At 48.4% G+C, this 13,719-nt stretch overlaps 1 protein-coding gene across 1 annotated transcript; it reads right to left on the bottom strand.

The window, feature by feature from the left end:
- Nucleotides 1-3,122: 3,122 nt before the first annotated feature.
- On the bottom strand, nucleotides 3,123-11,811 carry C1QTNF2 (C1q and TNF related 2). Its single transcript, XM_062605257.1, has 3 exons — nucleotides 11,470-11,811; nucleotides 6,007-6,255; nucleotides 3,123-4,721 (listed from the first exon to the last, which is right to left on the bottom strand). The coding sequence occupies exons 2-3, from the start codon at nucleotides 6,245-6,247 to the stop codon at nucleotides 4,108-4,110; spliced, it is 855 nt and encodes a 284-aa protein (XP_062461241.1). The 5' UTR covers nucleotides 6,248-6,255; nucleotides 11,470-11,811; the 3' UTR covers nucleotides 3,123-4,107.
- Between the last annotated feature and the right edge of the window lie 1,908 nt (nucleotides 11,812-13,719).

The following is a 13,719-nucleotide window of genomic DNA, read 5'->3' as shown; positions in this document are numbered from 1 at the left end:
GAGGCTTTCGCTTCTTGACCTGCATATCAAGCACCGGGGGACATGGCCTTTCCTGCACAGAGCTGCTGTGAGCAGAGAGGAATGTGGGGTTACAGCAATGCATGGAGAGCTGTGTCTCTTGGGATTGTACTGTCCTGAGGTAACTCCAGTTTCTGCTGTTGGATATGTCTTGTTTCAAGTGCAGAAGTAGCCCTTGGCAGTGGAAAGGGACTGCCAGGAGGTGGGACAGTAGGTATGGTGCAGAGAGCCACCAGCATCCATGTAGCCCCAGGGCTGTGTGATGCTATACATTATAATGTGGGCATGGTCCTCAGGGAAGTGGTGCTACTTAGGCAGCACAGCTTCCAGCTGTGACATCACATCATTGCTTTCCAGACACTGTGTACACCATGTCAATGGTTAATGTTAATTTTCCATAGTGAAATATCTCTGTTATTTTCTTTCCATTGCTAGCATTGAAATGTAGGGTTAAAAAACCTCCAAACCCTTGAGGTCCTTTTGTGCAGACCAGCCCTGAAGGGATGGAAAAGGGCTCGGGGGGGGGGGGGGGGGGGGGGGGGGGGGGTGGGGTGGCTTGAGCTAAGCAGTCAGAAGCTGCACCAGGCAGGAGCTGTCCTTGGGTTCATCCAGTGCTGAGCACTTCCCACTCTGCAGATGTTTGTGCAGAGTGCTCAGGCAGCGTGAAATCAGAGTTGTGCCTGAGCTGGAAGAAGTGTAGTGCTGCAAGGAAGTGGGTGTGGATGTGGGATGGAGAAGGCTCTGTGGGAGTCAAGACAAGCTTCTTTAGTAGAGAAACCCTCCTCTGCTTTGGAGGGGACCTGGCCAGGTATGTGTGTTCACAGCTGGGTCCATCCTGGTCTCTGATGAGACACCAGCTGAGCTTTTTCTCTGTGGCAAATTGAACACTGGAGGTGGTGCCCTTGCCTTTCCTTGCCTCCCTGTGCTGCCATGTTGGATGTCCTGGAGGGACTCATTTGTACCAAAACATGGTGCAAAGGGCAGTTCTGACACTTGATGGCAAAGGGGGATGCTGCAGCATAAGGTCTGGCAGATGTGGACATTCCTCCTGTCTTCCTGGTGACATCTGCCCATGTGCTTGCCCAGCTATCACCATTCCCAGCTCTTCTCCTGCTGTGCCAGAGGTGCAGGCAGCTGCCTGGGCTGAGGCGAGCAGCCTGTGTGGGAGCAGTGCTCTCTTGAGGCGCAGCTTGGCTGTGAAAACCGCAACTCATTACTTGGTGAATTTCCAGAAATTTATGTTTCTGGAATAAAGATACTTTATGTAAATCTCAGTTTCAGTTTAAAACAAAGTAAGTAACTGCTTGGCTGGGGGATAATGGCAGCACAAACCAGAATGCAGCCTGAAGATGCAGAGGCAAGCTGGAATGTGGTGCTTTAAAATTCTCCCAAGTCTGAGCCAGTCACTTTGAGTTTTGTGTGGGATTCCCGCTCCCTTAAATATTTCAGTGATTGACCATGTAGTGACCCAGGCACACTGTAGCCTGCCAGCTACCCATCCCTCCCTTCTCTCCTGGGTGAGGCAGGATGAAGGGAACTGCTTGAGATGAATCTTCTTGCAGGATTGGGCCGAGTGGAGACATTTTGTTCAGCATTCAGGTTGCTCTTATGGCATTGTAAGATGAAATCCATTGTTTCCAGAGCAACCTGTGCAAGAACCCACATGTATCACATCGAACGTTCATGCCTCTTTCACAGAAATACTCATGATGTATCTGTAAATGTGTTCAGCCCCATGGGAGGTTAAACAATCTGTAGAAGCTGTTCCACTCCCTCTTGCCTGCTTTAATTTGTTAGTTTGGGTTTCCCATTGCTTGGAGGCAGCAGGTGCCTGGGGCTGAGGTTTGAGCTGTGCAGCACAGAGGGCAGCACTGTGACCCAGGGGGACAGGAGGAGGCTGGGGCCAGCAGCCTGTGCTGCTCCCGTGGAAGGACCTGGCAGCGCCCACACCGAAAGCAAGTGTGATGGCACTGAGCTCCTAGCAGGGAGCTGTGCTTCTTTATAACTTGTATTTTGATATACCAGATTTCAAAGACTCATTTACAGGTTTTCCTTTTCACTAGAATAAAAAGGACACTGCCAGACAGTTAGTAATGTCTCTTGCTTCTCATCTGGGGAAACCAGCTTGTGTCTCTCTGAGAAGGCTGACACTGGGAGGAAGAGGCTCCCTGCTGGGGCCTTCCCTGCAGATAAGGGAAGACTGACTGGCTGAGCTGATCTAATTGCTCACTGCTGCTTCTTCTCCACCCTCCTCTTCTCAGCCTTATCCCCTGTGGTGCTCTTCCAGCCCTGGTATCTGCCTGGTGCCAAGGGGGTTCAGCTCAAAATCGGTAGAGAACTAACTCAAAACACAAATAAAAACCCAAACAATAATAATAAAACCCACCCCTACTTCCCCCCAAAAATACTCACTTCAGGGAATGGATAATGCAGTGAATCAAGGGGGAAGAATGAGGAGAGAAGCAAGATCTGTATTTTGGCAGCAGTGACTAATTAAAGCTGTACTATGTCATTTCCCCTTTGGGTGCACCACAACTGGGTGGTGCTGTAGAGATGCGACATTCTCCTGCGTGTCCCACCGCCTCCCTTGAGCTGCTCCTAGAGTTGTACAGCTGCTGAGGGACCTGTGTTTGGGCAGAAACCTGTGTGCGCCTCAGTCCAGCTAAAAAGTGGGTTTTGCCCTCACTGGACTGACAAGGTGGGAGTGAGGGGCTTGGCATGAAAGAGAAACACAGTTGTTGAACTGCTGCTGCCTTTGGGAAGCTGCCTGCAGATGCAGCCCAGGAAAGCCTGAAATGAGAGCACTTTGGAAAGAGAAATAAATTATCTGAGCAACCACTGTCAGGGAAAGGACATTTGCCATCTGGGTTAGCAGCTTTAGGGGAATGCACAGATCCTATTCTTCCACTTTGCAGGTTTCTGACACAGAGAGCAGAAAACGCTATGCATTCCCCAGCTTGCTGGGCTGGAGAGAGGAATATTCCCATTGCTCTGATACCTACAAAATCCATCCCTAAACCCAACAGTGTCTGTGGAATCTGTAACACAGTTTTGAAATACCTTCTGGGAAGCCACTTTAATGAACATCAAGACTATTCCAGCAGTACTTTTGTTCAGCTTTATTTTATAAAATGTACTTGAAAAGATTTTTGTAAGCTACAACACGGTTACAGTTAAATGCAACTACAGTTACTGTAGTCCACAAAAGTCATGCAGATATTTTCACTTGTAAAAGTAGAATTGATCTGTAAAGTCCATAATCCACTGTGGCTCAGAAGCCCATGGGTAGCTGAATTGCACAGTCCAGTTTAGATTCTGATTGCGGCTTACCAAAGACTGTCTGAAACCAGACACAGGACTTCAGTGTTGGTATATGGAGGCTGAAATCTGAGAAGCAGCAGTGATGCCCAGTGCAGCATCTTGTGTCTTAGGGGGAGTCTTACCTTTAACCTTAAAAATGAGAGCTTTTTTGTGTCATTTCCTATTTAGACCAGATGCCTTCGCTTATCAGTGCTGCTTTGATGAGGCTGAGAGCTACTCTTACTTTTATAACTTCAACTGACGACTTCCTGACTCTTAAGTAGCTGGTAAAGTGTAACTCTGTATTAAAAGGGTTTATTACTATTATAGGGTGTAGGGGGAGGAGGTGCAGTGATACAGTCTCTAACATCAGTGGCACTTCTGAGCGCAGCCTTCAGGAAATGGTTGTTGGTTTCCAGGCTTTATAACAATAATATAATAAAGCATTCAGCACCAGTATGTGAGTTACATGTCCATGGCATGTTGCAGAGTAACCAGATGCAGGACTCCAGTGCTGGTACATGGAGGCTGAAATCTGAGAAAACACACTGGGTGGCTTCGAGACTGAGAGATCCATGAGGCTGCTGAAAGGTGAGTCCTGCTGGTCCTGTTACCCTGTGGAGCAGCTGATGCCATCAAGTGAATATCTGAATAGCCAATACAGGTTGCTAGCACCAAAAATGTGGAATTGTATGATAATTCCACTCATGTCCATGTACAGGCTACACTTTGCTGGACTGAGGTCTCATGCATTTCCTGGTTGTTTTTTTTTTCCCACAGGTTAGTTTCTCATATTTCATTGAGATAATCTTGATCAGGATATATCAGGAAGCCAGTAAATAAGCTGTCTGTCCAGTAAGGATCATAAAAGAGCCCATTTTGTTCTGAGTAAAATATCTGCAGCCATACCTCATCCTCCTGTTTCAAAGAAAGGATGGTTGATCCGGAGGCAACATCATGGTTCCCAGTGTTTGCATCAAAAGTCTTAATCCGGTACTGCCCGTTGTGGACCAAGCCAATGGCCAAGTGTTTGTTGGCCAAAGTGATATCATAAGTGAAGTAGTAAATACCTGGGATGCTGCATACAAATTTCCCACTGGAAGCATTGTAATGTCCTCCCTCATTCATCAGGATCCTGTCAAATTTGATGGGCAGCCTTTCCCTTGGGTAGCTCTTGGAAACTGCCACAGAGAAGGCAGACTTGGCTTTGTTGGCATTACAAGTACAGGGTCCTGGCAGTCCAGTCTCACCCTTGTTCCCTTTGGGCCCTTTTTTCCCAGGGGCCCCATTTTTTCCAGGATTACCCTTTAAACCCTTGGGCCCTCGTGGGCCTGCTTTGCCAATAGCTCCTGCTTTCCCCTTTGGGCCTGGTTTGCCGGGGTTTCCTGTCCTGCCTTGTGGACCTAGAAGATAAATAGCCTTGTAAATCTTTCAGTGAAAGACTCGATATGGCAAGTGGAAAGGTGTTGTGTCATTTCAACTGTATATTTTCATTTAGGAGGAAAACCCTGCTAGTGAGAATCCCAATGAAATACCACCTGGGAGGCATCTGTCAGGACTGTTAGGTAGGTAGTTGGCATGATAACAGTGGGACTTGGGAGCAGGACAGCCTGTCCTTGGGGACCAAAAGGCTGGCTCAGTTATATGGCTCACTTGCAAAAAGGGAGATTAATTATAGAGCTAGCCAAGAACAAGCTTTAAATGGTTTTTCATGAGTGGGACAGGTTTATGAAGCTTTTGGAACCCAGCTTTGAGCAGATGGGATACTTTCATCTCCTGTCTCTTTTATTTTAATTTTTTTTGTTTTTGTTTTTGTTTTTTTTTATTTTTACATTTAACATTAATCTGGTGTTAAAAAATAAACCAACAAAGCATCTAGGTGTAGTAAAAAGCCTGGCATATCTGGAGGATGAACCAGAGGACATACAGTGCAGGGACTGCCTTGAGATGGGAAGCCAGTTATGCTGTCACAGTGATGCTGAAACTGCTGATTGTTGTGTGGCCTGATATAAGACAAATTATGGGGGGTTATACCCTATCTTTTGAGCTGCTGCTGCAGCAAGACGAGTTAAATGCAGCTGTGGGTGGAAACCTGTTCTCCATATTCCCAGTTTTGGGGGTGGGAGAAGAGAATAAGGTGCAGCTTTGGCATGCTGATGCTATGCTGAATCAGGAGTGCACTCTAGTGTGGCAATGGGAAATCACTGTGTTCTCACCACAGCTGATCCTGATGCTTGCTGACTGTAAGGCTGGATTTAAAGGGTTGTTGGCTTAAATAAGGGTGATTGTTTGCTTTGATTTAGATTCAGCATGGTCAGAGCAGTGCCTGTCACCCAGCTAGAGTGCTCTGGGCAGCAAGTGCTTGATTTTTTTCACCTGACTTTGTTCTGCTTGAGAGCAGGAGTCAGAGACCACCAGGGAAAATGTCACTTCATAACAAAATGAAGCCAATAGGAATTGCATACAGCAATTAAGATGCTCTCAGCAAATAATGGAAGTCTGAACCCCCCAGGCAGGAGCTGACAAGTGTGAGATGTTGGAGGGGGGAGAGTGGAAATTTCTAGAAGTTTCCTATGAGATGTTGTCTGTGCTGGGGCTCAGATTTGGGGTGATGTGTTGCTGTTAACTGGGCTGTCATAGTATTGCTTTTACATGTTACCCTTGTGTTAAGAAGTGCTTTTCTATTACCTTCATCTCCGTGCTCGCCTTTATCCCCATCCTTGCCGTCCTTGCCATCCTTGCCTGGGAATCCCATCCTGCCGACCGTCCCTGGAGCCCCGGGTGCACCAGGGGGGCCGGGTGGCCCAGGGGGGCCGGGCAGGCTGCACGCCAGCTGGGTACCTTCCTGCAGAGCTCCCTTGGCAAAGCCCCCCACGATGTGGTTTGCCACACAAGGCACAGTCCACAGGAGGAGGACAGCAGAGATCATGGCGCAGCCTGTAAAAAGGAGATGGGATGTGGCTGTTGTGTTATCCAGCACACGTGGGTATGGAGGTGTCCCCTCCACCAGGACTTGCATGAAAATAGGAGATAATTTGGTGTAAACCTCCTCAGTGAGACCTGCTCTGCAGCTGGGTTTTCTTATCAAGCACAAAATCCATAGCATGATGCAGGGCTGAATTTAAGCCCCATCCCTGGCAGTGTTCAAGGCCAGGCTGGAAGGGGCTTGGAGCTACCTGGTCTAGTGGATGGTGTCCTTGCCCATGGCAGGGAGTTGGAACTGGATGAGCTTTAACGTCCCTTCCAAACCCAAACCATTCTATGATTTAGAAGGCAGGCTTGTGGAGGCTTTGGGCCAAGGCAGTCCTTACTGTGTTTTGCCTGGCAGTGCACATTGAGCCTCTTAGCTAGCATAAAATGTTCTGTTCTTCACCACAGTTCATCTGCACGGCACTGCACAACCTGCAGCTGAATCACCCACCGAGTCTGGCTTGGTTTTGGGGTGCAGCTGCCCCTGCAGCCGTGACCAGCCCCACTGGTGGGTTTTCAACCTCTCACCATGCTGAGCTGCCTCTGGGGCGGCAATAGCTCCATCTTTCTTTGTTACTACCGTTCACCTTGGAAAGATAGGTAACTGTTAAAACACTGGCCTGTGTTGGTCTCCTGGCTCTGTAAAGTGAGCCACGGCTTGAAGTATAGCAAATGCCAAGGACTTTTTTTTCATTCACAGTGGGGGGCTGAGCCTCCTGGGCTTGTCTTACTCCACTCCTGGGTGGGGAGATAGTGATAGAAAATAATTTCTAGAATAAAGCTATTCCCATGAAGAAACTAATGATGCAGAGCAGATATTATATAGTAAAATGTCCCTCTGGATGTCTGTGCATGGAGTGGTTTGCAAATAGCTATGCTTCATGTGCATCTCCTGAGTAACTCCACTGCATCTTGAAATATTGCTAAGATGCATCAGCAGCTTAGAGAAGATGCTCAAAATCAGGCTGATTGATGAGGGCCCATCTTCATGCATGACCCATCTGAAACTCTGGGTATTAGAAATGTTTAAAATAGAATAAGGTTTCTGCATATGGCTACAGATGGAGTAAAAAAAAAGACATTCCCCTATACAGTATCAGTTTCTGACTATCCATGGGTAAAGGTGCTCCTGCCATCCCCTCCTCAGAACAGAAGGCCTCCCCATGCCTGGGCTGAGGATTTTCTCCTCCCCTTGCTTTGCTGGTGAGGGAGGTTATGGCCACAGCCACCAGCTTCCCAGCAGGGCTGGTGCTCCCTGGTGAGTACTGACCATAGACTGATGGAGTTGGGCTCTTCTCCATCTGTATGAATATGGAAACAAGCTGGTGGGGTGATGAAAGGCATCCCCTGGCCTAATTTCTTTCTTTCAGCTTCTGTAGGTGGAGTATCCCTTGGAGAAATGAGATACAAAGCCTAAAACTGTCCCATACGAATCTGTGGCTGGTTCACTGTTTGCATAATAGCTTTTTGATTAGGAAAGACCATGCTAAAGCCAGAGGATTTTCTTTTCTTTGGAAGGAATTAGCCAGGTATTGCTTTGATGCAACTCCTACCCCAGGGTGAAGAGGTGTGCACTCTGATGGACAAGACTCCTTTAAGTTTTTTCCCTTATTACAGCTACCTCTGACAGTAGAGGGTTAAGTATTTTACAAGAATCATCAGTTTGCATGGGCTTTCTTATCACATGGAATCATAGAATGGTTTGGGTAGGAAGGGACCTCCTGAAGTCCTGCTAATGAAATACAGAATATAAGCGATGATTGCAAAGCAAGGAAACTGCCTTTCACACATTTCTTCAAGCTTTGGTGCTGAAGCAAATTTGGAGTTAAACAGAGATGAAACAGAAGATGAGCTGGGATATTCCTGCCTTTCAGTCTGTTGGTGGTCTTCTGGTCAGGCAAGGTCCTGCCTGGCATTACGTCAAATACTGTGAGGCTTTAGCATCTCCCTAGCGGTGTTATGTTTAACTCCTGCACTGGAAATGAGATTCTTTAAGTATTGTATAAATTTCATGTTGGTCTTAGCGCTCTTATCCTTCTACTGGCTCCTGAAGGGGGTGGAAATGCACATTACATGCTCCACATCCAGTGAGCAGTGTGCTACATACTAATGCTGAGTGGGAGCCCTCAGTTCTGCAATATGTATAATTAAGAACATGCAGAGGAGTAGGAAATGCAGAACAGATCACCAGGCTGGATTTGGCTGTTAAGCCATTTTGTTCTTCGGTGCTATTTTGCTTTCCTTATACCTCAGTTTACTTGGTGCTGGTGAAAAGTGTCAGTTTAATGGCCTTGTGAGAGAAAACTCACCAGCCAGTATTAATGTGGACAATTGAATATGGACGGTTATGAAAAGGGAAACAAAATGTTAAAATGCCTGAGGACTGGGGAGGTCCGAAGGAAAGCTGCATCTCTGCTTCCCAGTAACCACCTCAAATGGGGTGGAAGTGAGAGGTGTCTGGAGGTGGATGACGCTGAGAAGCTGTGGCAAGGAAAAATGTCATTGTGGAGCATAACCTGGAAAAAAGCTGGGACTGCTTCATGGAGAGAAAGAACAGGCAAGAGGGAGCACAGGGCAGGAGGGCAGCTCCTTCTCTTAATGCTTCTTACCATAAGTGCTACTTCTACCTTCAGACAGCCCAGCTAATTGACCTGATGGGATAAAAGCAGCAAACACAAAATGCCCCAAGGCTCGGAAGTTAGTAGTACCGGGTACTTGGATGGAAGGGGAGTATTGGACTACCTGGATCCGTGCTCTGACATAGCTCCCGAGTCCATGTTAATTAATGGCTCCACAAGAACATTACATCCCACATCACAGCAGTGCGTGGGATGCAAAGTACAGTCACATTCACAAGAGGATCTATAAATAACCTCTTAAAGAAATCTCTTCAAAAGAAAACAAACCTCATGCTGTTCCACCTTAAAAGGAAAATTGCTCCTCGATGTAGAACGACTGATGAGCTCCAAAAAGCAAACTGGAAACAGATCAGCATCTTTCCTCTTGGCAGCACGGGCGGCAGGCCTGGCACTGGAGGCCATGCAGCCTGCTTTCAGCTGAGGTCTTACTTTTCTAATGACAATTAATATCTTTGTTAATAGGGCTTTGGAGGCTTTTTGGCTAGAACTGGTGCCTGTTGTGTGGGAGCGTGTGCTATGCCCAGGGGGTCACAAGCACTGACTGGTGGTGGAGGGGAGGAGAGCAGACCCTGCGTTGTCTGAGCACAGGGACTGGGAGCTGGCTGTAGGAAAGGGACTGCTGCTGAAATGTGAGTGTTCAGCTCCTCAGTGCTGGGGCAGAGCACACTGGTACTGAGCGCAGACTTCAGTATGGGGAAAAAAGGCTGGACTGGCTTCACATAAGCTCTAGCTTTGGTGTCTGCAGCATAGGCATGGCTGGCCAGGCTTAGGGCTACAGCTTCTCCCCAGCAGAGCCTGCAGCAGCACTAGGAATTGCTTGAGGTTGTCAAGTGCATTTATGGTGAGCTTGGGCCTTCATGTGTGAAGTGCCTCTCCCTCAGTGAGATCAGATCTCAATGCTTTTCTTCCCAATACTTAAAAAGATCTATTGAGTCACTCTGAAACTGTCTTCTGAAGTATTTAGCAGCAGTAGTGCTTTCTAGGTTGCTCTGAAGAAGACCCAGCCCTTGGGCTCATGAGGTGATGCAGCTCGTGGTGGGCACGTGATGGTCACAGGCAGCAGTGAGTTGCTCTGAGGGTCTTGGAGGAAAGACCCCTTGAGCTCCCAGTTGGTAGGTAGGCCTTGGCTGAGACCTCATGTTCTGATCATAGCTGATCAAACCTCACCCAGAGAGGAGAGGCTCCAAACTGCTGCAAATGTCTGGGCCCTGAGGCAGTCCTGACCTGCAGCTCCTGCTTCTCATGGCCACTGCAGCCTGGGGGAATGCTTGCTGCTGCTGAGGGACCTCACAGGCAGGAGCCTAGGGGACACATCTCTTGCTATATCTGCCCCATGGCTTTGGCTACCAGGACATCCCTGTTCCACATGGCTCCTGCAAGCCCCGGTGTGACCACCCTCATCCCAGCCCTGCTACAGTTTTGCTTCTTGAGCCACTTCACAGTTTAGAAGCCAGGCTATTCTATAGATGTGTATGCATCAAATAGGTGTGTCTGTGACAGTTTTGCCTATAAGAACGAGATGAAAGTGCAAAGGATCTGTTGTACTTTCTGGTGCTTACAGGTCAGCTGGTCTGAACTCCCGTGAGAGGGAAAATCCCTGAGGGTTTGCAGATGTGGGCTGGTTTGGAGGCATGCACAGTGGCTGGGTGGTGATTTTTGGCCAGGGAAGTCAACCTGTGCCATGCAGTGATGGTGTGTGCCTGTCTATGGGGAGGAGAAGTGTAGAAGGGGAGAGGAGACAGTGTGAGGGGATTGCTGTGCAGAGGAATGGAGGATGATAGTCTGATAACCTGAGAGGGGGGAACCCAGCAGCAAACAAGTAACTGTGACATTCTACTCTGTTTCCTTTCAGTACTCTTAAAGAGACTTAAACAGAACAATGATCTTCCTACTTAACAATTTCCCAGCATACCTCAAGGTGTCCTAATTAGTCTTCAAAGTAATCACTATCCCTGTGAGCCTAATTCTTGGCTCTGGTGGTTGCCCTGCAGTGTCCCTGAGGTAAAAGCACAAAAGCTCTTGGGCCCATGGGGCTGATGTAGATAAAATGAGGTGTGCTGCTGGTTACAGCAGCTGAAATGAGTGTATTTAATTTCTGATACAAGTCAGTGCAGTAGTTATACCAGATATGAGTTTGATCTGTTATCTGCTATTGCACAGAGCAATGCCAAAGGAGACGAAGGAGAGCGATGCATATTCTGCGCCTGAACCTGCATCACCGTCCACGCTTTAGGCAGCTGGGGGTGCCTGTGCAAACCTTTCAGCCTGAGCTAAAGCCCCGTTACAGAACCTTCTGACTGGAACTAGAGCAAAGGGAGAGGCTGTGGTTTTGGCTGTACGGGGTGGGTGCTCCCAGCAAAAGTCTGAGGAACTTTTCTTCCTCGAGTGCTTCTGTAAGTGGCAACTGTTGCTGTTATGGATTCATTCCTGTGCAGGTTGGAAACCTGCGTGCTCAATGATCTAGACCTTATTTGGTCAGTTTTCGAAGTTAAGGTTGAGAGGAGGGAGGGGAAGAAACAAAAGGCAAAGTGAATCTACTCACCAGGACTGATCCCTTCAGTGAGATCTTGACAGGCGCTGGAAACCACTCGGCTTTAAGCAGCTGTTTTGCTGCAGAGCCCGAGCCCCGTCCGGCCGCAGCAGCGTCCTTCGAGGGGTCTGCGTTGTTGACCTGGGTCTGTGTTCTTTAAGGTTTCACTCCTCTTTGCGCGGGTCGCGGGCTTCCTGCAGCAGCGCCAGGTTCTGCCTCAACGTTGCCAAAGGCATATTTTTATTATTGTGTAATGGGTCTGCGCCTCTTCCTCTGTCACGTGGCACAGGGAGAAATTTTTACGCACATATGGCTGGAAAGCTCTTGATGCTTGGGGAGCTTTTCCCTTTCTCTCTCTCCTTGTGTGAAAGGCTCAGGAGTTCCCTGGATCATTTCTGACTGATTCTGCCCCTCTCTGCTGTAGCTGCTGCCAGCATGAGCAGAATTCATAAGAGAATGGATAATGCACATCAAAGTAGGGAGAAACTCTGGTGCTTGATCCTGAAGCATTAGCAAGGAGAGCAAACCTTGTCCTAAGGGTGGAAACTTGCTTCTAAAACAATTTGGACAAACAGGTAATGGCAGATCATTCCAGGCTTGTATTGAAGGAGGTTGTGAAGGAGCATCTTTCTGAATGAGAATTTGGAGAGCAAAGTCCCTCAGCACTGCTACCGGTGGATGTGCGAGACAGAACATGGAGACACTGCCACAGGGGTGGCAGGAATGCTTCTGTCTTTGGAAAGGGATGGAATTTAGTTTTAAGCTTGCAAAGTAATTACAAATCCCCTAGCAGTTGCTTGAGGTAAGGCAGTAAAACCAGAAACGGTGACTGCAACTTCAGCTCTGCTAACACAGTGTTGAGTTGCAGTAAATACCCATCCCCTTGTTTCTCTGCTGCAGCAAGTCATGGTGTTGATATCCCAGCTTATACCAACCCATTAACCCAGATTTTGGGTTTAAATGTGTTTTAAAATGGGTTGGAAAGGTTTGCCTTTCAACTCTCAAAATTGATGGTGCTTCCCTCCCTGGGGAGGTGCAGAGTGACAAACTGGGAGTAAAGAGTTTGCTGCCCACCCCTTCCCTCCTTCCCAGCTTTGCAGGATGCTCTGTGATGCTGCTGGCATTGATATGGATCAGACTGGTCTTTTGAAGTGGCTGATGGGGAAAGCCTAGGCAGGAGTTGTGAGATGATGCAGAGGTACAGCCTGGTCTGATGGGTGCCTGGGCTGGCAGCATGAGAGGTGATGGGGGACCTGTCATCCTGCTGGGAGGGCAGCCATAGCCCTGGGGCCATCATCACCCACACAGAGCAGGGCACTGGTGCTCCTGGCTGCAGCCTGTGAGTGCCAGTTGTGGGTGTGTGGATCCTGCTCTGCCCAGCCAGGATCCTGTGCAGGACTTGGGATGGATGTGTGCTTGGTGGCAGCACTCCAGATCCTGCCCTGCTGCTCTCCAGCCAGGGAGTGTTTTCTGTTCAGTGCAGATATCAGCTGGCTGGGAGAACGCTGGAAGTATCATTCCTTACTCTGCCAGAATTCATCCTTATCGGAGTTGTGGGGTTTTTTAAGCTTTTGTCTGCACTTGCTGTCAGAACATGGTGGGAATGGATATAAAGTGAAAATGAAGTACACATACGGCTTGTTTGTGAGCTGTCATCAGTTCAGCTGCTCCTGGGAGGGGTGGGAACATTGGGCAAAGAAGCATAGGGCTGTTTCTGTGCTGTGCGGATGGTCCCACAGCAGTTCAGTGCCATTGAACAACTCCCCTCTCCAAACCCACACAATCATCACCTTAAATCTCACTGGGATAAGGGCTGTTTCAGAAATGCTGCCATATGGCTGCAGAGCTCTGGTGTGCCTGTGGGAGCTGTCTCCAGGCCCACTGCCCATTGGCACTGGGGTGAGCACTTATGGGGACACCCCAGGCACAGGCTCCGAGAACTGTTGTCCCCTGGAGCAGCTCTGGTGATCAGTCAGGTATGAATTCTCGCTGTTTGCCTGTTTCTATAAGGTTTGTAGGAAGCTGGTTCTCTTAGAGAAGCTCTTCCATTGGTGTGTGGGGCTGGAGTCAGCCAAAAGGCTCAAGGCGTTGCATGTGCACAGGTCTTGCCCCAGGTTTCTTATGAAACCAGAGGAGAACTTCCTGTGAGCTTTGCTAGAGTGCAGTTGGATTGGCCTGGGCAGCCACAGAGGTTTCCTCAGATGCTAACAGTGTTGAGAAGAAAAAGCTCTTATGCTTATCCCAAACCTGCCCCATGGCAGC

This window comes from Pezoporus occidentalis, unplaced genomic scaffold (genome assembly GCF_034315485.1).
Source record: "Pezoporus occidentalis ecotype Australia unplaced genomic scaffold, CSIRO_AGI_Poc_V1 ctg91, whole genome shotgun sequence".
Lineage (NCBI taxonomy): Eukaryota > Metazoa > Chordata > Aves > Psittaciformes > Psittacidae > Pezoporus > Pezoporus occidentalis.
The sequence above is the reverse complement of the archived record's forward strand: the minus strand, read 5'-3'. Positions and strand labels throughout refer to the sequence as shown.

Excerpts from the sequence above, each read along its gene's own strand:
- C1QTNF2 (XM_062605257.1), bottom strand. The coding sequence starts at position 6,247 with ATGATCTCTGCTGTCCTCCTCCTGTGGACTGTGCCTTGTGTGGCAAAC. Across the intron at positions 4,722-6,006 it reads AGGCGAGCACGGAGATGAAG|GTCCACAAGGCAGGACAGGA; the intron begins GTAATAGAAAAG and ends TTTATCTTCTAG.